A 21,833-nucleotide genomic window follows, 5' to 3' on the forward strand; every position below is an offset into this window, starting at 1 on the left:
CCTGAATTTAAAGAATTCATTAAACTAATAATGCATGGTGCATGGTTGCCGATGTCGTCATTGTTCCTAGTGTGTTTTTATAGCCTACTTTTAAATTTAGTCTCGTCACATTACGTGACTGTTCTGTGCCACTGCTAGCTCGCTAGCCCAGCCTACAAACGACTGGTTGAGTGACCGGTGGCGTAACATGTATTCTACTGTAATCTTGCACTAGTAAAATCTTGCACTTACATAAATGTTGTGTAAAAGTGGTATTTTGATCGATATTGTGAGTACATGAACCCAAATCTGCACGCTTGGCCATGACTACAACAGTGACCTAAGAGAACTACAACTCTGTATTAACTTGTCTAACACGCCGCCGAGCGTGGTGTACTGTGGGAAGGCAAGCGATGCAGAGCGTTAAAAAACGCTGCAGTGTGAACGCAGCGTTAGGTTCGCATCGCTCATCAACGGCGACAGTATCGGAAGTACAAGGAAAGGACATGCGCACTCTGGAATTTCACAAAGGTAAGTGTACGAGCTTTATAATGCTCATATAAATGTTTAACTAAAAAGTGCGACTCGCCTGAATGTAATCATTTACTTACAGTTTCTGTGAAATGCAAAGGATGCTGTTTGAAAGCTTCTAGTTCTGATAGCCGCTACATCTCTAGGACTTTGGACAGGACCATATTTCTAATGGTATTGATATGTGACTGTTCATCAATAGCAGACTGATTTGCACATTAAAACCCCGTTTTTTTCATTCAAAATCGTGGACATATGACACAACCCAAAACCGACATTTTGCCACACCAGCTTGCATCCAAATTGCCACTTTCCAAAAAAGTATGTTAATTGATTTAAGTCACCTGAAATCACAGCAAATGCATTTCTTAAATAAAGTTAAGCCTTAATATGGGGGCTGGAGTTAAACTCAGTGGTAAAGCCTTTTACTGCAGACCAAAGGGCTACAGTTTCTAAATTCCCCTGTGCATTGCTTTGGATTAAAGTGTCCGCTAAATTAATACATTACTTTATTATTAGTGTGTCCACTCAGCCCTTCATTATCAAATGATAACCTAACCAGAATAGAAGGATTTTTGGATACAGCTGGATTTGCGAGATCAGGACCATGCAGTAGGCCTTTTCCAAACAGTTTCCAAGGACGACTTGCCAGATGGATGTGTAACAAACCATCTGGCAAGTCAGGTTAGGCAAGTGCTGAACTTGTCAGAAAGGACCTCAGCTGGAGATAATGCCTTGGCATGCAATGATCCGTGACAGACATAGGTTTTAATATATTTACATCACATTACAAGACAGCACAAGGCATCTGACATAAATGGAAAATGTGAAAGCCCGTCCATCCCAGTCTTTCATTTGGAGAAACATACAGTTCCAAAAGGCATATTTGATTCTTAATGAAAGGAGAAGGCTCAGATGGATTCATGAGCAAGTCACATTCAAGTTTTATAATTTCACAAGGTATGTCAAGACTGGAAAGATATTCGTTACTCTTCCAGATCTAGGAATTTCCAGCAGCATGTGACAGGCTCCCTACAGCCTCAGACTGGTGTGCCCTCCTGCCTCTGTCGCTCTTCCTCCTGACTGCTGAAGTAGTCTTTGCTAAGTAGAACATCCCTCTTAAGGGGCAGCGTGGGTTCCTCACCCCTGGCAGAGCCCCCCCCCTGGGCCAGGATCATGGCCCGAAGCAGCGGAGGGTACGACACATAGCGCACCGGGGGCTCTGGGAGCGGCTCGTACTTCTTGAAATTCTCCTCCTCGTGTTTTGGCACCAGCCGCCAATCATGATATATGCTTTTTTCCACTTCTTTTACCTCGCTCTCCTGTTTTCCTGCAAAGCAGAAAGAGTTTAATAACTTTGTATGCAAATAGCATGTTATGATTAATTGTAATTACAATTCAGTCGGCAGATGATTATAAACAAATAGGTCCTGAAGCAACACAGGGTTGTAGGGCTAGCAGGCTGGGAAGCGCCTTACCTTTATAGGTCAGGATGCCCCATGCCTTGCCGTGGTCCATGTTCTAAAGAGAGACAATAGTCATCCGGAAGCAATATCCTTCATTTTATCAGTACTTAAGGTTATACTCAGGGTTCGAATTACAGGGGGGATTGGGGGAGTTTGACACCCCTAATTAAGACTTGGACCCCCCCAAAAAAGGTAAAAACAACAGGTTGGGGGGGTTGATACACGCCCTGGAGAAGAAGTTGACCCCCCAGATTGTCATTGTATAATTTGCACTCTGGTTATACTGATGTGCCACCACAGATTATCTAACATTTTGTAAACCCCCTCCTCTCACCTCAGCGACGTAATCCACCTTTACTTTAGTTATTTGCCAGTAGCTGGGCTCCGGGTGGTCGGCCAACCAGGATTTGCGTGTGAAGATGCGTCCCACTCCAAATAGCCTCAGCCCAGAGAGCAGGGTGAACAGGCGGCTCTCCCTGCCAACATCCTCCCAGGCCAACACTGGCAGTGTCTTTCCTGTGTGCGGTCGTTTCATGGTTTGGTAGTCCAACGCATACTTCTCAGACTCCCGCGGTTGCGCCTTCAGCTCACGATATGCGCGGATCTTGCGAGCCATTTCAGCGATCAAACGGACACGCTTCTTTTTCACCATTTTTGATAGATGTATCGACCTCTGATTGAACCTGGGTAGATAGAGTTCATACAACTATATTTCAGATAAACTAATATGTCAAAGAAAACAGACTGTTCGACAATGATAAACTACCATCCCCACTTCTTAAACCAATGGCTACATCACCACATGAGAACATGCCAAAGCCATTTGAGTGGTTTGGAAGTAAATATTCAATTGACCAGATTTCAGCTTCGCCGCTATCAGCAGACAAAAGCGCAAGTGCAAACAAAGATCGTAGATTAGTCTGGTTCCCAGTCTACCTGCAGTTTAAATGACAAAGCCACTCGTTTACTATGTTAACTGTAGTGTCCACGAGTGTTTCTTCAAGGCTATGTATGTAGTACAAATGTATTTAGGAACGTCTGCTTTATTATGGCAGATGCCCAGTGAGTTAGCTTGCTAGCGTTAGAGACGACTATCCCCAGCTATTTAAGCGGGTCAAAAGGTTAATTAACATGATCATGCCCGTGATTATCTAATTATTGATACGATGATATAACACTGATTTAACATTTACCTTGCGTTAAACTTAACGACTTGACCTCCACACGGCTGTACTTCTATGTCCGTGTACAAATAGTTCCGACTAGGAAGCCTTGATGTCATTTCCGTCTAACCTAGGTTCCGTTTAGAACTGCGCCAGTCTTCGTTTATTTGGGTAGACTTTAGAATGCCATGAAGTAGAGATGCATAGCATTTTTTCTTCTTAGAATTACACAACTTGAATAAATAAAATAATGTTTTAGATTGAAACGGTAATAACAGGAAAGCTGTACGTGCCTCAAGGATTGAGACTTAAAATACCATGAGCCTCATGTTTATTAAAAAAACTGTGTGGGTACAGCCATATTTCTTAGTTTCAAGGCTACACTTTAGATACATATTACAGAGAACATTTGAATGACGGCATACACAGAGTAGGCCTATGAGCATCAGTTATTTATGTATATTTACTGCAACCATCTGTCAGCAAAAAGTGCTTTTATGCATTATGTGACTAAAAACATACAATGAAATGATACTACACAACATTGGACACTGTTTTTACTCCAGTATACACTAATATCAATGGATGAGAGAGCTAATGACGAACTGTTTGAGAAATACAGACATTTGCATCTTAAGACAACTTGTTCTAAATTACTGATAAACAGCAGCAATACAAATATACTGTAAAGATGCTTGGTGCCTTACAAACAGCTCTCTTCATCCTAAATACTTACCTTTCCTCAAACGCTGGACCCAAGAACTTCCTTATCCAGGCTGTTTACGACCTCCCTAGGTTTCACACTATTAAGGGCTGTATGTCTGAGACTCTCCCAGCTCATAACAAGCTCAACTGACTGCGTTGAACTTTCAGTCACAGACTCATTTGAAATTAGAAATGGAAGTGAAATTGTCAAGACAGCAGTACGTTTTATATGCATATTGTGGTCCAAACCATAGACAGGCTTAGCAAAACTTGTAATACTCATTTTTGTATTAAATGTCAAAGGTACAGAAAACGGTGTAATGTATCCATCTCTGACATAAGGGGTCAATATATTCTGTGGCAGAATACATGAATATATAATGTAGAACTTTTTAACCATTGAACTGAATAGGTCCTTACAGAGGTCTGATCTGGTTGCACTAACCAGGTGTGAGTTCAAATGTATAATAGTTTTATCATCAGTGGTTACTACATTCTTAAACCTTGAAATTACTCATGTCAGCACCACAGTCCTGTATAATTGTTCTACCGAGTAGTGACAAACCTATATTAACCCTAACTAACCCTAACCCTATATTTACCAATAATGGACCAATAATAATATTAATGTATTCATTGAGCAGATGCTCTTATCAAAAGCGACATACATGTGGGGGACTGAATGTGCACCTCTTGATCTGCAGTCAAATGCTTTACCAATGAGAAGTATCTATGAACTATACCAATGAGCGCAGGGCTGTGATTGGATCCCTTGGTAACAGAAAGAGTGTGATTGGATCCCTTGGTAACAGAAAAAGTGAACCAATCGTCTTCATCTGATCGGTCACTCACACATCTACTGCTGAAGGTCTTCATATTAGCCACCATCTTGGAAAGGCTTGGTCTAATATTAAAATCTATTTACATAATGCACATGATATTTTTTAGATAGGAATAGGTTAACAGAAAGAGAGAAGAAGTAGGCAACACATACATCAAACCCAGGAAACCAGTAAAGACCCAGCAAAACCAACCTGGCTCAACAAGAAGATTAGACAATCCTTCACAAGCATTCTGGGAAACTATGTACACTTTGCACTCAGCTTTTCCTGGACAGTTAGAAATGTGAAAACTAGATCTTATTTAGCTGAGAAACACTGACTCCTTCCAACTGCATATATATACTGTAACAATGTGCACTGATATTTGGCCGTGGTTATGTCTTTGTGTCACATTCATATATCAGAGAGTAACCATGTTCTGAAACAATCGTCTCATATTTTCACATTTTCTACCGTTATGTCTAGTGTGGTTTCCTGTTTGTGGATACGCAGGCACACACTGCGTATCGTGAGTTTTTCAAAGGGCAGGAGGTCCAAATCATGTCCACCGACATCGTTTCCTCTGGTACGCCTCAGGGTTGGAGCAGCACCCCTCTGAGTCACAGAGCGAGCGGCAGGCTGCGGGGGTGCCCGGGGGCGAGGCTGCGGGGGTGCCCGGGGGCGAGGCTGCGGGGCGCTCAGGGCCGTCAGCTCCCTCCTCTGAGCCACAGCCGTTGAGGCTCAGCACCCATCCCAGCTTGGTGTGCAGCAGGTGTCTCAGCCCAGGCGGGAGGGGCAGCACACTGAGCGTGTCCGTACAGTCTGGCAGGAGCTGGCGAAGGCGGGCGCAGCACAAGTACTGCAGGGAGGTAGGCGCGAAGCAGGACCGGATCACCTTCATGCTACTCTTAGCTGCTGTGGAACAGGCCATGGGGAAGAGCCTCTTGTTTTGCAGTTCTGTGGCAGCAACACCTGGGACAACATGAGGACACGGAAGATGACTGTGTTCTTGTGATTCTGAGCTGTATGTTTCATTCACTATCAAGGCAGTATGGAAAAGCTCCAATGACTCTCAAAAACTGTTACTTCCTATAAAGTTGGTCAATAACAACAACTTGCTGTTCACTGATTTCCCTGAATAAATAAAAATAGTAATAATAATCATTACCTATGCACTTGCGGTTTTTGAAGAAAGTAAGGGTGCCATGCCAGGTGTCCAGATGTACTCCGATGATGGAGCCCTGGCCAAACCGGGAGGAGAAGTTCACCTTATCTCCTTTGTGATGCAACAACCCTATTATGAGGAAGGCAAACACGGAGGGCTTTAAATGTTCTTACAAGTTTGGTATTGTTTGATAAAAACAAATATTTTAAAGAAATGTTGTTTTTATTTATTCTCATGATTAAGCACAACCCACCCCCCACACACACACAAATAATAGAGGTAAACCTGCACCCAAATAAACATGTAAACAATGGGACTCACTCACAAATGTTCAATTGTTAGTAGTAGAAGTGTGTGTGTTTGGGGCTAAGAGAGTACGCTCACATGAAGAGCCTGCACTTCATCTTCTCAGATCGAAACACTAGTGAACACTGTTCAATGGAAGTAGAAAATGGCTTACCAGTGTAGGAGAGACCCCAACTGTCCTCATCTTTCCCCAAGAGGCTACAGAACGAATGTCTATACTTGTCCAGGTTCACATCTGACGTCCCAATGCCTACCATCTACACAACAACACAGAGACTTGCAAGTCTTCAAAGAATAATAATCTCAAATTAATAATCCATCTAGTACCAAAAGGTCATTAAGGAGCTGTAGTCTTACCATGTCTGTGCCGTACACTGGGGACGTCATCTTGATCTCCCAGAAGTGTTGCCCTTCAGCCAGTTCTCTGGCCCCACGGATAGCAGCGGTGCCACAGCTGTACTCTGTGTGAAAGTTCACTTTGCGGTTGTCACAGCTTAACAACGTTGCTGTGGATCGACTGCTGTCATCCCACACCCAGTCGAAGTCTGAAACATTAGAAGACAATGGTTCAGTTCATTCATTAAAAGAAATATTGCATACTTAGACCCGACAGACTTTGATGATAGTGACATTTGAGAAGTTGGAAATTGTGACTTAAATATCAGGCTAGTCCAAATCGATGGTGTGCATTTACAATGCTTTTATGACATGATTAGACATTACTTATATTATTTCAATCGATAAAAAAACATTAAACATGCATTATATATATGCATTATATATTTGATGAGTATTTTGTCCAGGCCCTCACCCTGGTCATCCTCTCCACAGCGGCAGTCTCTAACCCTAACCCTGGTCATCCTCTCCACAGGGGCAGTCAGGCCCTCACCCTGGTCATCCTCTCCACAGGGGCAGTCTCTAACCCTGCAGTCTCGGAGCCGGTGCAAGCCTCTCCGGCATGGGGTGCAGCTTGACTCAGTCAGAGAGTCACAGCCGCAGTACGACTCCCCTGTGACAGGCACAGCACTGGGGACTGCTGGCACCACCACGGACGGGAAATCTGCTTCAGAGTCAGAGTCACTGTACTGGAAACCACACAAACACAAACTATTACAATATGAAACTCACCATTACTATCTGCATGTCAATGATTTCCCATTTATTGTGAAATAAGTTAAGGGGCTGTCACTTTAGCAGTCATGTAAACTGTTAAAATGTGTTTACACTTATTCCACACGAGTTTGAAGAGCTAGATTAGTTATTTTAATAGAAATATATGCAGGTTTGTTTAAACATGTAGGCTACTCTTATTACAGATTTTAATTTCGTGTAATCTTGCAATTATTGAGATGGTAAAATACATAATAAATCAGTGCGTCAGATTTCGACGCCGTCGCAAGTGGAAGTACAATCAAAGATATCACACGTCTGTACCATTGTACCGAACATTATTTACCTGTAAACGTTCATAGCGCCAATCCTCCGTCTCAGAGGCAAGCCCCAGCGCGCGGGCGTCTGCATCGCGGCGTATTCCACTCCAGACATAACGCCACGCCCGACTGTTCCTGCTCCGCCTGGACATTGTGGTGAGATAATTTGACCTGTGGTAAAGCAAGAGTCACACCAAAGTTAAAACCTGAAAGGTTACCTGATCCATTCTATTCACTACACCGTAGTCCTGACCAGAACTATTACGAGATACTACTAGAAAACATGCAGGATTTTACGTAATTACATTGTATTCCATGTTTTTTCTTTTACAAAAAAATAATCACGTTTAGTGAGTATAACGAGTGTTCTCAATGTATAGGTTCAATACCTAGCCTAGTCAAGATCACATTCATGTTCTAACTTGCTACTAATCGCGTTGATTTTGTTTTCCCATAACTAGCTAGATATCCTGGTCTACAGTAACCTAGTAATTTGCTTGCTTGCCAGACAGGCCAGCTAGAAGGTGACAGTCAATTCCTTCGCTTAATGCTGGTTTACTAGCCAACTAGCTAGAGTATGTAACAAGAGCTAGCTGTACTAGTTTGTAAAAAGTGCTAGGCTAGCTAGCGTGGCTAACAGTAACACAAGCCAGCCCTTGCTGAAGACAGTTCAGGGTAAGGAGGACTAGACTAGCTATGCGTCTGCTAGTCTTAGCCAGGTGTTTATAGCATAAACTAGGAAAAACTGCAAGCCACCGTACTATTTTATATAGACTTAGGTCGTTATCAAGCTAGTGCTAACCATACAGTAATTAGTCCCTGCCAGTTAGGCTAGGCTAACTACAGTAGTTGAAGCCTACAGTTAATCTAGACTAGCTAGTATATCTAAAGTTAGCCTATCTCGTGCTAGGTTAATGTAGCTAACGATACCGAATACAGTACACACGTCAGTATTGTCAATCTTCAGTGTATTCTTATTCCCAAATGTAACTGCTCAGCAACTAACTACCTACGACAATATAATTACGTAGTTATGTTGATAGTTTGCTCACTAGCTATCCAGCATTCCTATCATGACCTACTTGTCAGAACGGACGTAAACAAAATACCTTCACTTGTAACGAACAACTAGCGAGCAACCAGTGATTGGATGATGAACATGTCGTCACACTATTTTCATATCCTATGATTAGGATACTTTTTTCCTTCCCCTTTATATTACGCTACTGCTTGTTTACAGAAAATGTGGTTATATTTTGATGAGTGATGGTTCTTCTATTGCATACAGATGTTACTATCCCAAGTTTACTATGTATTAGTAATAATATATATTAATATGGTGTGGATAATCATTTAGTAAAACGGAATACATAACAAGCACATTGGATTACCATTGCGAGTTCCTCAATCTAAGTAAACATTGATAGAAAAACCTGTCAGGTTTGGGAGATTTATTTGGAAATCAGATCAGGCAAACCGCAAGCCTCCCCCTTCAACAAAATAAAGAAAGCAGTACTACAGGTGAACAGTACATGTGATTGAGAATGTTGCATTGGAGTTCAAACATACAAATAGTCATACAATACACACACAAACCCATTCATTTACCCCGAGCACAGATCAGGACACTAGTCTTCCACCACACACAGAGGAATTCCAAGCACTTACCATTATCCACAGTGCAATTCATTTCACTATACAGACATTTATAGTAAACATATACTAGGAATTTAGTAGACATTGTTCCATTTAAACAGTAGCATGAACAAATTAAAATCTTCAATTTTCCATAGTGAAAAAATCAATTTACACTTGTAAAGCTTCTTTAACATCAACTTGAAACTAAAAATGTCCCCAAAAATGAATAAAAATAAATGTCCATGATTCATTCAAGTCAGTTTTCAGACAAGTGATGACCAAAAAGAAGCCAGAAGTGGATAACATTGATTCTCAAACATGCACGGCACGGACAGGATACTACATTGACTGAGCACATTTACAAAGGGGTCTAGACTAACTAACCTTGGACAACTGTATAGATAAGATTAGACTGAAATCCAACCATTTGATCATAACCCATCTTAAAACAACCCCTAGACCTAAACAGTGGATCTAAGAGAACTTGACGGGTGCATGTAGTGACACAGCAGACGGCATGACTAAAACTCCAGGTAGAACTCTTACAATACTACCAACACACCTGGTCCTGTCAGATCCACATGGTAGATTAAGGTCCACAAGTTGATATGGAACTGAGCAAAAGGGTTGTTGTTCTGCATGTGTGGAATGAATGAGATGGTAAAGACAAACATTTATTTTGTGGACAGAATGAGAGCCACGATGAGGCCATAAAGCCCTAAAACTTCAGCAAAAATGAGGATGAGGATCATGCCCACAAACAACCTGGGCTGTTGGGCTGTGCCCCTGACACCTGCATCTCCCACAATGCCGATAGCAAAGCCTGCTGCCAGTCCGCTTAAGCCCACACTCAGCCCAGCGCCAAGGTGAAGAAAACTCCTGAAGAAAGATAACATTTTAGAAGAGGACAAATAGAATGGTAAACACTCACTGACTGAAATTAATGTTCATCTTGATCCTATTTCTCTTAATGAAACTTACTTATACAAGGTGATCGTCTCAGAGATGTTGTTGGCAATCAGCACAGCCACCACGAGCCCATAGATGGCGATAATACCTGCCATGACTACAGGGATGATGGACTTCATGATGAGTTCTGGCCGCATCACTGACATGGCAGCGATGCCAGTCCCGCTCTTGGCTGTGCCGTAGGCTGCCCCCAATGCTTCAAGAAAGGAGGAAAAACATTATTACAGAAACAAAACACAATCGGTTTACAGGCCAATATCCCTACACATGGTGGCAGCTTTTTAAATTGCAATCACCTTTTCGCAATTGTCAAAATAATATTTTGTGCTTTGTAAAACATTGAATATATATATATATATATATATATATATTTTTTTTAACTACTGTGTTTGGCCATATCGTCCAGCCGACGGGGTTCGTCAAAAACAAGACAGTTGGTAGGGACACTAGTAGGCTACAGCGTAAATTGCAGTAGCGGTTAGAACCGAAACTGTACTGTACTGTAGCGAGTGGTACGTGACAGTGGAGCGAGTGGTACGTGACAGTAGCTAGTGGTACGTGCCAGTGCCTCCCACTGGTACGTGACAGTAGCTAGTGGTACATGCCAGTGCCTCTACTGGCACCTAGTGGTACGTGCCAGTGGAGCTAGTGGTACGTGACAGTAGCTAGTGGTACATGCCAGTGCCTCCGCTGGTACATGACAGTAGCTAGTGGTACGTGACAGCACCTCCACTGGTACATGACAGTTACTGTTCTGTTGATAGTGGTATGCAAGTGTGTCGTGGCAGTTGCATTGGGTGTCTTGCAGCTTTTGTTTACTGTCGTGTAACTGCCCCGCGGCCATTTTAGAATAGGAGAACAGGCTATACACTTTTATTTAAAAAAATAAGTTAAATTGTTCGTGCTAACAGACTCCAAACCATTATCACAACTGAAGTTACATCATTTTAAAGTCGACCTGTGTCAAAAAGTGATAGGGGAGAAAATCCTTTTGTTCGTAATGACGTTGTGAATGTAAATGACAGTTTAAGTATAGGCTACATTAATAACTTCTCAGCAAGTTATTTAATTGATCAGTTGTTATGGGCTGCTGCAGCACTCAAAAGAGCAGGCAAACTAAGCATTTGATTTGACATGGCTTGAAAATCTTGCTAGATGTCCAAAAACCGTTGAAATTAATAGTTTTTCATAAGTAATCATATACTTTTTGTACATTACAATGAAATTTAGGGTGTTAACGATAGAAAACATCAAAAATCTCAATTTTGACAGAAAACGATTTCCGATCTTTTATGGCTTATAGCCAACAATGAGCGGCCGCGACATCCACGGGTTTCGGCAGGCCGCCACACATACTTAAACAATTCTATTCTAAAATGTCCGCGGGGCAGTAACAGTGCGTGTCCACTGCAGCGACGCGAATGGCTTGCCATCGCTCGCCTTCCCACAGTTCACCACGCTCGGGGGCGTTTCAAACAGATTAATGTAAAATGTAGTTCTCTAAAGTCACTGTTGTAGTTGTCATGGCCAAGTGTGCAGACTTGGGTTTACGTTCTTCGCAACATCGATCAAAATACAACTTGTATACAAAATACAAAACTGTATAATAGACATACACGTTGACATGTGTAAAAAAAGTTTTATTATATTACTCAAAGTCTCTGCTAATCTGTCGATACGATACAGTACTAGTGAGTTCCAGCCGGGCTAGCTAGCTAGTTACCACAGAACAAAGTTACGTAATGTGACTAGACTGAATTTGAAAGTACAAGCACCAACAACTTCGGCAACCTTGCGCCATGCATCGTTTTTTTTGTATTAACATCTCTGTACGAATACAGCTATGTATCGTACAGGACTGGGTAAGCAGCCACACAAACGATTAGTTTCTCCTCCACCTTGAAACCTAGAAATGTTTACCATGGTTGCTACGTTACGAGAAACAAGAAAACACTCCGATTGGCCATCGCTAGCGAAAATCGCTCCTCATTTGCATAAAGTTGAGAAAATCTCAACTCGGTTGTGTCGCTACCCACAATGCACCACGCAAGCGATTCGCCTGGCTCCATTGAAAATGAATGGAAAACATGTTGTCACTCGCATCGCGTCGCTGCAGAGGACACGCACTGTTAGGCTACATGACAGTAAACAAAAGCTGAAAGACACCCAATGCAACTGCCACGAGACACTTGCATACCACTATCAACAGAACAGTAACTGTCATGTACCAGTGGAGGCGCTGTCACGTACCAGCTACTGTCATGTACCAGCGGAGGCACTGGCATGTACCACTAGCTACTGTCACGTACTACTAGCTCCACTGGCATGTACCACTAGCTACTGTCACGTGCCAGTGCCTCTAGCTACTGTCACGTACCACTCGCTCCACTGGCATGTACCACTAGCTACAGTACAGTACAGTTTCGGTTCTAACTGCCTCTTGTAAATTGGCTGTCTTAGATTCTAATAGGAGTAGCCTACAGATACGCCTTGTGAGTGGTGAGCAAGGTAGTGTTTGAGATCATCCCCATATTAACCGACAGGAGAAATAATAGTTTGTGTCAAACTCGCAGTCAAGATCAGTATTGAATAGATATGTAGCACAAACATATGTGAAATACAAACTGTAGCTAGATCTCTAACGTTATTTATTTTGTTGCCTACCTAAGCTAGCTCTAGCTAAAAAGTAACGTCAACTGTGATGGGAATATCGGATCCTTCCCCCTCACACCAGTGTTACAAACCACCGCATGTGTGCTAGCAAGACAGCTTAATCGAAGTCGACAAATCATGTCGCCGTTCAATTATTAATTTATAAAATAAGTATTGAAATATACTGAAATATAATGTTTAGGCAAGGTGACTAATGGTTGATAGTTACCACTGAAGACCATGGCTGCAGAAGCTCCCATCACAGCAAAGAACGGGGAGTATTGAGGGCTATCTGCCGACATTTTTCAGAGCAATTAATAACCCTAACCCTTACTGAATAGTTAGATAATGAACACTTCTGGTATGACTAACTATATATTTAAACACCCCCGTTGTCGCTCAACAGAAGCACTTGCCCAAGTGTTCAGTGCAGGGTATAAGGCTAATAACAGGCAACTGTTCCTGGCTTAAACACCGGTGTAGCTAGCAGAGAAAATGGCGCTATGGAAAATGTCACATGACCAACATTTGGGGAAGGTCCACTGTGGCCGCCCAGGGTTCAGTGGACCAAGCCTTTTATTATGCTGTAATTGGAGCAACAATGACAAATGTGTTTTAAAACACCAATACACCACAATATAGTAGCCTGTAGGCTACCCGTACAACTGACCTAATGATGTTCTTTCGCAAAATGTGTGGTAGGTTTTGATTTAGTGAACATCTATCCAGGATTTGAACAAATTGCAAGACGTAGCATTAAGAGATTTGTGTGGTGGCATTTAATATTGCCATAACGTGTCGGCTAGTTTGGGAATGGGACGTTTTCGTTTAGATCAGCTGACTCCTGCAATCTCACATGACTGCTTGCTCCTCCTTTGGTTTCAATGCTGATGGCGAGAGTAGCCTATCCTACTGTGTGTAAAAGTCTATGGGGTAAGTTTTCCTATTTTTTCTTAAAAAACGTTTGGCTTTTAAATGAATAGCAGGCTACTTGTACACTGCACAACAACAGTAGGGTGATTTAGCTCTACATTAAGATATAGTTTACCCTCAACTAAACGTTTAGCGGTACGATTATCTTTTTATCGATTAGGCTATATTTGTAAAATATTTTTTTTTACATGATCTTTGTTAGATTTGTTAGACAATCTTTGTTACACAATTGCAACTTTCTCGACTGAGACAAGTCGGTTAATGGGACGGGGTCAAAGTCAATTCTGCACCTCGAAGTGATATGCTATCTTGATGTCTCATAGGATATTGTTTTAGGCTTGTGCTCCGTATGGATTAAAAAGTAGGCTATACCAGAATAATTGAGAAGCGTTGTCTACATGTTGACAGTTACATCTTTTAACGGTTGTCTAGTAGCCTATACTTCCTTAAACCATGCAATTTATTTGTTTTTATGTTAGAGTAATACAACCTTGTTGACAAAGTATTTCACGGAAAATGCCATCCAATAAGTCTGTGTCAGAGGAACCTATTGTCCAGTTTGTCAACTGCAGGATACTGAGAGAACATAAGCTTCAGAGGTATGAAATCTGTACAGGTTTGAACATATTCATTGTGAACTCAGTTTTCTCAGTTACTCTGCCACTTATGTTGTAGCCTAGGCTACTTGACATGATGTGACACATTGACAGGTGCGTACATGGGTGCGTATGCACAAAAACAATATCTGCACAACTTTATAGGGAACAGTGGTTTTCTTACCTGTATTGATGAGTTAATGAAATCAGTAAAGTATTATGCATTCTAAATGTTAATTAAGGATGGACTTGTATTTAACTCCATATGCATTGTGTTTATGAAAAACAAAATATAGGCCTACATAGTGCAAATATTGTTATGTAATGCTGTTTATTCATGAGCCTGCTTGTGTGTCCTACTCAAGAGAGGACCTCTGGGTCCGCGAGGGGACAATACTCGACCCAGAGAAGCTCTTCTTTGATGAAAAAGGTTATGCAGATGAGATTGTTGATTGCAAAGGATGCATTGTCGCCCCCGGATTCATAGATGTCCAGATCAACGGTAAGGCCAATCGTTTTCGTTAGTGGCCTACTTAACAGACAAATTATTAGTATTCAGATATATATTTTTTAAATATGTGTAGTATATTGAGAGACTTATTCAAAACTCTTAACTTTCGTAATATGAAAAAAAGGAAAGTGGTAAAATAAAAAGCCGTGTCCTAGCCAATTTAAAGAATGCTGCCATGCGGGCCTTTTTCCCAGCACGTGTCACTTCATGATGTGGAACTTCTGTCATGAAACTTAATCGATCAATATTCAAATATACCAAAAATGATGTGTATAAAATTTCCCCCAGATTAATGATTAGTCTTATGTGATAGTTTGGCTTACCTTGCTCTATCACTTTGCATACAGCCCGGCAATGCTAGCTTTGTAATAGCCAAGTAGCCCATAATTCATTATTGCAATATTGCGCAGAACACAATATTGGAAAGACATTTTCATACTCCCAAATGTTCTTTGTATTACAACCTGCTCTGTGGCAAACTGTGTAGAATCTCCACAAATGGAACTTTTGGCATGAAATACCTCAAATGTGTGGAGCGCTTGCCGTTAGTCTGCTGCGAGGAAGAGCGACGTCATGGTCCCGCCCCTTACTGTTTCAGGCATAGCACTGAGAAGGGGAACATAGTAAACACATTTCTCAAATTAAAATGACAGTGCCAAAACAACTTCTGTTTCATCTTCAAATCTGTCATCAGGAGGATATGGCATTGACTTCTCTCAAGCAACCGAAGATGTCAGAGGTGGGGTGTCTTTAGTGGCAAAGAAAATACTGGAGCATGGTGTTACCTCCTTCTGCCCTACCTTGGTGACCTCACCTCCAAACATCTACCACAAGGTGTTGTCTGATGCTGTAGACTGGCAATTTCTGTTTCATAACACAAAAAATGCTCTAGTCATGCATATATGTATCATCAACATATTTCTTTGTAAAGTTAAATGACTGATTGGGATGTTATACTTGATGGCGATGCTACTTGTTTTCAAGGTCTTGCCTGAGGTCAGAGTTCACAATGGAGGAAGAGAAGGTGCTGGAGTGTTGGGTAAGAATGTCACCAAGGAGAACAGATCAGCCTGTACTGCACAACACTGCAGATCAGCCTGTACTGCACAACACTGCAGATCAGCCTGTACTGCACAACACTGCAGATCAGCCTGTACTGCACAACACTGCAGATCAGCCTGTACTGCACAACACTGCAGATCAGCCTGTACTGCACAACACTGCAGATCAGCCTGTACTGCACAACACTGCAGATCAGCCTGTACTGCACAACACTGCAGATCTGGAGTCAGACCAGCTAAGAATCAAGCACATTAAATTAACGATGGTTAAGCACTGCAGTGTACTGTTGAAAAACACAGATTAATATATATTTTAACTGTTAATCTTGCATGAAATATTGCACTATTCTATATAACTGCCGCCATATAATTTAGTTAAAATGTTTGTTATAGGTTAGACTTTTTTTAAATAACTAATTCTTTCAATAATGTAATTCTCTCCATCTCTTTCCAACCCATTCTGATTCATCCTTACTGTCCCCAGGGTTTCATCTGGAGGGGCCGTTCATCAGTCCGGAAAAGAAAGGAGCTCATCCAGAGAAATATCTACATACTTTCCAGTTGGGTGGAATGAGCGACCTACTGGACACCTACGGTGCTCTGGACAATGTTGCCATGGTGACGTTAGCCCCAGAGCTAGCCAATAGCCAAGTGGTGATTCAGGAATTGGCGCAAATGGGCATCACTGTCTCATTAGGTGGGTTTTAGGAAAATAACTGAAGTTTCTTTGCTGAAAGATATTGAAGGCTAGAACTAATATATCTTGTTGCAAGGCAACTCTTACATTTTGGGGTTTAATTTATGGGAGGGGGCTTGCATCCTAGCTTTGGTACTCTTGTCTTTAACACAGAAATGGGGTAATTATTTCAACACTACAGCGATATTTAGGAGGATTCTAATATTTAAATATATTAAGAAATAATGAATATCACCCAAATCCTGAGCTCAGACTCCATAAAGGGGAATGAGTTGTTGTCATGGTGATGAATAACCATCGACTAAGTAAAGCAGGTGATAATGAAGGCCGTAATAGTAGCTCTGACAGAGTTAAACGTTAGCGCACCTTGACAGGTGATACTTAATGTGACTGGAAAACGGCCTCAACTAGTCTTAATGTTTGGTTTTGGGTGCTAACCCAAATGGATTCTAACTTAATATAAGGTGAAACTTGTTTGACATGTAGGACACTCAGTGGCTAACCTCACCCAGGCAGAGGAAGCAGTTCAGCACGGAGCGTCATTCATCACTCACCTCTTCAACGCAATGCTGCCAGTGAGTTCATTTACATCATATGTGTTGTACCTTATTTAAGGAACATTAATCATTCGGATTCAAAAGCAAACATGGGGTCAATCGCAAGGTTTATGATCATTGGCCTATGCACTTTTTTTGTGGATAAAAGCGTCTGCTAAATGAATATATGTAAGGTCGATTTGTTGAAAATAGCAACACTGAAGAACCAAAGATTGAAATCGACCTGAGTAAGATATCTTCAACAGTAAACAATTACAATCGATTAATTCACTGAAGTTCTCCATTTGAACAATTGTACAGATGTTAAATTGCTTGACATGATCTAAAAACTGAAACTAGTCAAAGTTAACCAACATACTTCCTGTGTAATGATGGGTTGCAGTTCCACCACAGAGATCCTGGCATAGTGGGACTGCTGACTAGTGACCAGATCCCTCATGACAGGAAAGTGTTCTACGGCATGATTGCTGACGGCATCCACACCAACCCGGCCGCCCTGCGCATCGCCCACAGAGCACACCCCTCAGGCACAATGAAACAGCATGGCAGCACACCAGTTGGCAGTAAAGTGACAATAAAAGTCAAACAGTTAAATGAAGAGAAATGACATGTGTTTGTTGTTCAGGTCTGGTGTTGGTGACTGATGCCATCACGGCGATGGGTCTTGCCCCTGGACGCCACCCTCTGGGTCAGCAGGTCATTGAGATCCAGGGCCTTCATGCTTATGTGGCAGGTCGTTATCTCCTTTAAGTCAAAAATATTCATGCTTCCCTTTTTGTTTCTTTGCAAACAAAGCACCTGTGACGCCACACATTGATCACTTTGGATGTTCTGTGCACCTGTTAAGATCTTAACACGTTGTTTTAGTTCCTGATCAGCTGTTCAGGAGAAAAGCTTCAAGTACTAATGTCAGGCACTGAAGATACTGATGTCTTGTCTCCGTGTGTTCTTCAGGCACAACAACTCTCAGTGGAAGCATAGCCACAATGGACATGTGTGTGAGGCACTTCAAACAGGCTTCAGGTGAGAGAAAGTCTGGGAATGTGTGTTTCTCCCACTTGGGTTAAACCATGTCTGATCTCTGTGTGCCTCCACACGTGTCTGTGATGTCACCAGGATGCAGTGTGGAGGAAGCTCTGGAGGCTGCCTCCCTCCACCCAGCTCAGCTGCTGGGCATTAGCCAACACAAAGGCACCCTGTCATATGGAACAGATGCAGGTAAGGAATTAAATGTTGATGGCTACCTTTTCTCCATGCACTTGGTGGTGTGGTCATGTCCATTATCTTTAACAGCTGTTGGCTCAGGATGGGTTTGTGCTCTCAAGTATTTCTTGCAACTCTTAACACACACACACACTTGCTAAGTAATTCCCTCTGTCCATCCTCAGACCTCGTTCTGCTTGATGATGTCATGAATGTAAAAGCCACCTATGTTTCTGGAGAAGAGGTCTGGAGGAAGTGACCTCACTGAGGACCTACACAAAGGATGAACAATGGACCTGCAAAATAATAATATAACATACCTGTAGAGGGCATGACAGTGTAGATATGAGGAAGTCATGATCAGATCCTCCACACTGGCTACCTGGAAATCCATCAGCAGCTGATTTGACGGCTTATTGCTTCTACCTATCAGATCTAGTCATTACCTGAGTGACAGGCCTTTTGTCAAGCCATAATCCATAAACATACTTTGGCATGATGATTTCAGGTTGATCTCCACACTAGATAAATAGAGCAGCTATATGGTTTATGAATGACATTTGGGTTGTTACAACATCAGCAATCATTTGTAAATATATAAACTATTTTTTCAAACAAGTGTATGTATTGTAAAAACTGGAGCAAGTAAGGGAAAGAGTTAAGTGGAGTAAAATATTGTTTAGTAAATTAATGCAATCATTGTGTTCTAGTATGTCTTCCTAGTCCTTAGAAAAGAACCATTCTGTCATATATACATAATTGTTGGTTGGGGTGCGGGGCTCAGCCCAGGAAGGTGGAGATGAAAACAGACGTATCCAAATTGAGAGTTGCGTGCCACCAGCGGTCTGGGAAATACAGAACCTATCAGTAAACACACAAATATTTTTCACGTTAGTCCACATTGTATATTCATATTCTAAGCAAGTTTGAACTAAATACTGGCCTAAGAGGGTTCCAACATTTAACTTTGAATGTTTTATTTTACTGATTTCTATTTTAAATAAAGTGTGTGACGCCTCAGGTGAGCTGTTCCCACCTCTCCTGGCTGGATGGTGCACTCCAGCGGCCTCTCCTCCTCAGGCAGGTGGGGGGACACGTCCCTCACCCAGGAAAGAGTGCTGTGGTTTGGGTGGAAATGAGGGGCTTTGTCTGGGGGGTAGAGGAACCAGCGCTGTACGGGGAACATGTTCTCAATCAGATACAGACCTTAATAAACCCTTTACAGCTTTAAAATGCATGAATGTCCTCTTCATACATCATTTGGCCCAGGGAGATGACCCTCTGTTGCCCAGGGAGATGACCCTCTGTTGCCCAGGGAGATGACCCTCTGTATGCAGACAGGTAGTTTACCTTCCTGCCGTAGATGACCTCAGAGTAGCCAGGTCCATGCCAGTGGAAAGGGACCCCTGTCCCTGGACCTATGGATGAAAGATTGTAAGGATAAGACTTTGATGTCAGAGAAAGATCCGGTATTCAGCCAGGCACTAGCAGGGCTTCATGTGATGATGCTAGATGAGTCTGGAGGTTAACGGCCAGGGACATTTGTCTGAAATGCTGTTTACAGCTATTTCTAGCATTGTCTTTCACCCTAGTGTAGGATCATTAAAAAGAACACAGTTTCTACTGACCTGCAATACCAAAGCTATATGCTCCAGTTGTCTTGGGCAGCAAGTAGGGTGGTGCTTTGTAGTTCTCAAACAGGGAGTGCCACTCAGTGAAGTTATTATCTCCAAAGAAATACAATGTATCTGTTAAGAGACCAGGTGGAAGAGTTCCCTAATTAGCAGTGCTTCCCTTGACATGTCTGTGTACCAAGATCTGCTGAAAGCACCTGTACTCACCGCTGCCCAGAGTGTCCTCTGCCTGGGGCATCAGTAGCAAGTCTACAAACTCCTTGAAAGGGACATCCACTGCAGTCAACGATGAAATATATTGTGAATTCAAGGTTCAATTTTCCAGAGTTAGCGATTGAGTACGAGTGTGTGTGCGGCAAGCGTACCCTTCTTGTAGGAGAATGTGTTTGCTGTGCTGAGCCTAACTTTCCGATCTCCATACTCTTGAAGTAAATTGGATTTGGAGCATAAGAATTTGAATTTCTGAAAACAAAGTACCTTTACTTGAAACTCAAAAATACAATTATTGGAAAATACTTAAGTCTCATATCACAAGATAATGTTGGTATAGGTGATAAAATGTTCTGTGATACTTAATTAATAAACACGCTGTCTTTGATAGACAGATTGTTTGTTCAACATTAAGATTACTTCATTTGTCTTGGACAAATAAAGTAATACTGGGTAGTATTTCCAATTTTACAGCTTTTCTAAGCAAATTACAGATCTACAAAGGTCTAACCTAAACCCCTGCTTAAAGGTCTTCCGCGTCTTGACATATATGAATGATACTATCACTATTGAGTCTCATTACTTTATGACACGATGATGTAACAAGGCCGTAATCATAATATATATATTCAAATCTGGTCAAAATTTCCCCCCCAATATATTGATATAAAATATCCAATGTTGACTCTATGGCTACGGCCTTTGTGTAGAATGAATGACGCTAAATTCTCGCTATAGTGTTTTGAGTCCGTACGGTTGCGTACGACCAATCAAAGCACAGATGTTTCGTAACTTCTGCAAAGCTATTGGTTTATGGTACAAAAAGGGTAGGACGCCCACCCTGTACAGACACGTAGCATTAGACAGAGACCTTGCATCACACCAACAACTGGCCCATCACTACGTGCATCACTACAGTGTATTTTTATAATTCTGCACGGGCGTGCTCCAAAATGTTGAAGTGGATGGCTCAAGTTGGTGTTGTGTGTCTGAAAGGGCTTCCAGATAGCCTACCATATTGTCGGTGACACTTCTAAGAATTACAGGCTTTGAGTATGCATATCTATTAAAAAGGAAAGCAGATGTTAAAAAAAATGGTCTATATTCATTCAACATTTAAAATGTAAGTTAACATTTTAAAAGCAGGCCTAAAGATAATCACATATACATATGCCTACCTATCAATGAATTCGCGATATGACAAGGACACCCCATCCAAAATGTCTATGTTGCATGAGCCGTCATCCGTCAAACTACCTGAATTTGAGGACCTGTAGCAAAGTGCCCCAAAAAGATACATGACCAAATTTCACGTTTTAAAGTTTACACGCTAGCTAACGATCCTATAGTTACTCACCAGCCTCCGCTCTGTTCTGAACCCGTGGGGATGCTGCTCCGTTCTAGTAAGGCAAGTCGCCTTGTTAAGAGCAAAATATGAAATACTATTGTAATACCAAGCTTATGGTCCATTTGTACAATTCTGAATAATTAAATAGTTTGGTTTACTACACTATACATTTCCTACGTCTGCTGTAGAGTCCCGCATTAGGTTGTGGAAGAAATTGTTGGATGAAAACAACTCTGGGCTGCGCGATGCCATCAGGGG

General features: G+C 41.8%; 5 protein-coding genes across 12 annotated transcripts; 1 reads left to right on the forward strand and 4 right to left on the reverse strand.

Moving 5' to 3' along the window:
- Positions 1–1,232: 1,232 nt before the first annotated feature.
- mrps34 (mitochondrial ribosomal protein S34) lies at positions 1,233–3,255 on the reverse strand. Of its 2 annotated transcripts, none has more exons than XM_067233228.1 (4): positions 3,170–3,255; positions 2,311–2,659; positions 1,989–2,031; positions 1,233–1,840 (listed from the first exon to the last, which is right to left on the reverse strand). In XM_067233228.1, the coding sequence occupies exons 2-4, from the start codon at positions 2,626–2,628 to the stop codon at positions 1,551–1,553; spliced, it is 651 nt and encodes a 216-aa protein (XP_067089329.1). In that variant the 5' UTR covers positions 2,629–2,659; positions 3,170–3,255; the 3' UTR covers positions 1,233–1,550. The 2 variants fall into 2 exon arrangements, with proteins under 2 accessions (XP_067089329.1, XP_067089330.1); XM_067233229.1 differs by lacking the exon at positions 3,170–3,255 and adding an exon at positions 2,913–2,953.
- Positions 3,256–3,453: 198 nt separating this feature from the next.
- Positions 3,454–8,656, reverse strand: spsb3a (splA/ryanodine receptor domain and SOCS box containing 3a). 5 transcript variants are annotated; one of them, XM_067233594.1, is made up of 7 exons: positions 8,513–8,656; positions 7,593–7,737; positions 6,948–7,221; positions 6,494–6,681; positions 6,291–6,393; positions 5,834–5,959; positions 3,454–5,637 (listed from the first exon to the last, which is right to left on the reverse strand). In XM_067233594.1, the coding sequence occupies exons 2-7, from the start codon at positions 7,716–7,718 to the stop codon at positions 5,225–5,227; spliced, it is 1,230 nt and encodes a 409-aa protein (XP_067089695.1). In that variant the 5' UTR covers positions 7,719–7,737; positions 8,513–8,656; the 3' UTR covers positions 3,454–5,224. The 5 variants fall into 5 exon arrangements, with proteins under 5 accessions (XP_067089695.1, XP_067089697.1, XP_067089698.1 ...); XM_067233596.1 differs by having other exon boundaries at positions 8,619–8,651; XM_067233597.1 differs by lacking the exon at positions 8,513–8,656 and adding an exon at positions 7,872–8,504 and having other exon boundaries at positions 7,026–7,221.
- Positions 8,657–9,002: 346 nt separating this feature from the next.
- Positions 9,003–13,330, reverse strand: atp6v0ca (ATPase H+ transporting V0 subunit ca). The gene is made up of 3 exons (XM_067232807.1): positions 13,055–13,330; positions 10,186–10,369; positions 9,003–10,083 (listed from the first exon to the last, which is right to left on the reverse strand). Exons 1-3 carry the CDS (start codon positions 13,125–13,127, stop codon positions 9,879–9,881), a joined length of 462 nt encoding a protein of 153 aa, XP_067088908.1. The 5' UTR covers positions 13,128–13,330; the 3' UTR covers positions 9,003–9,878.
- A 332-nt stretch (positions 13,331–13,662) lies between these two features.
- On the forward strand, positions 13,663–18,655 carry amdhd2 (amidohydrolase domain containing 2). Of its 3 annotated transcripts, none has more exons than XM_067232253.1 (12): positions 13,663–13,758; positions 14,238–14,357; positions 14,720–14,856; positions 15,560–15,699; positions 15,850–15,904; positions 16,411–16,623; positions 17,110–17,198; positions 17,563–17,707; positions 17,806–17,913; positions 18,135–18,203; positions 18,297–18,398; positions 18,569–18,655. In XM_067232253.1, exons 2-12 carry the CDS (start codon positions 14,275–14,277, stop codon positions 18,640–18,642), a joined length of 1,215 nt encoding a protein of 404 aa, XP_067088354.1. In that variant the 5' UTR covers positions 13,663–13,758; positions 14,238–14,274; the 3' UTR covers positions 18,643–18,655. The 3 variants fall into 3 exon arrangements, with proteins under 3 accessions (XP_067088354.1, XP_067088356.1, XP_067088355.1); XM_067232254.1 differs by lacking the exon at positions 13,663–13,758 and adding an exon at positions 13,875–13,893; XM_067232255.1 differs by lacking the exon at positions 17,806–17,913.
- A 391-nt stretch (positions 18,656–19,046) lies between these two features.
- Positions 19,047–21,814, reverse strand: jmjd8 (jumonji domain containing 8). The gene is made up of 9 exons (XM_067232282.1): positions 21,585–21,814; positions 21,406–21,498; positions 21,242–21,290; positions 20,383–20,479; positions 20,225–20,293; positions 20,012–20,131; positions 19,734–19,801; positions 19,420–19,554; positions 19,047–19,244 (listed from the first exon to the last, which is right to left on the reverse strand). The coding sequence occupies exons 1-9, from the start codon at positions 21,695–21,697 to the stop codon at positions 19,164–19,166; spliced, it is 825 nt and encodes a 274-aa protein (XP_067088383.1). The 5' UTR covers positions 21,698–21,814; the 3' UTR covers positions 19,047–19,163.
- Between the last annotated feature and the right edge of the window lie 19 nt (positions 21,815–21,833).

The sequence above is a fragment of the Osmerus mordax genome, chromosome 3, assembly GCF_038355195.1.
Source record: "Osmerus mordax isolate fOsmMor3 chromosome 3, fOsmMor3.pri, whole genome shotgun sequence".
Classification (NCBI taxonomy): Eukaryota; Metazoa; Chordata; class Actinopteri; order Osmeriformes; family Osmeridae; genus Osmerus; species Osmerus mordax.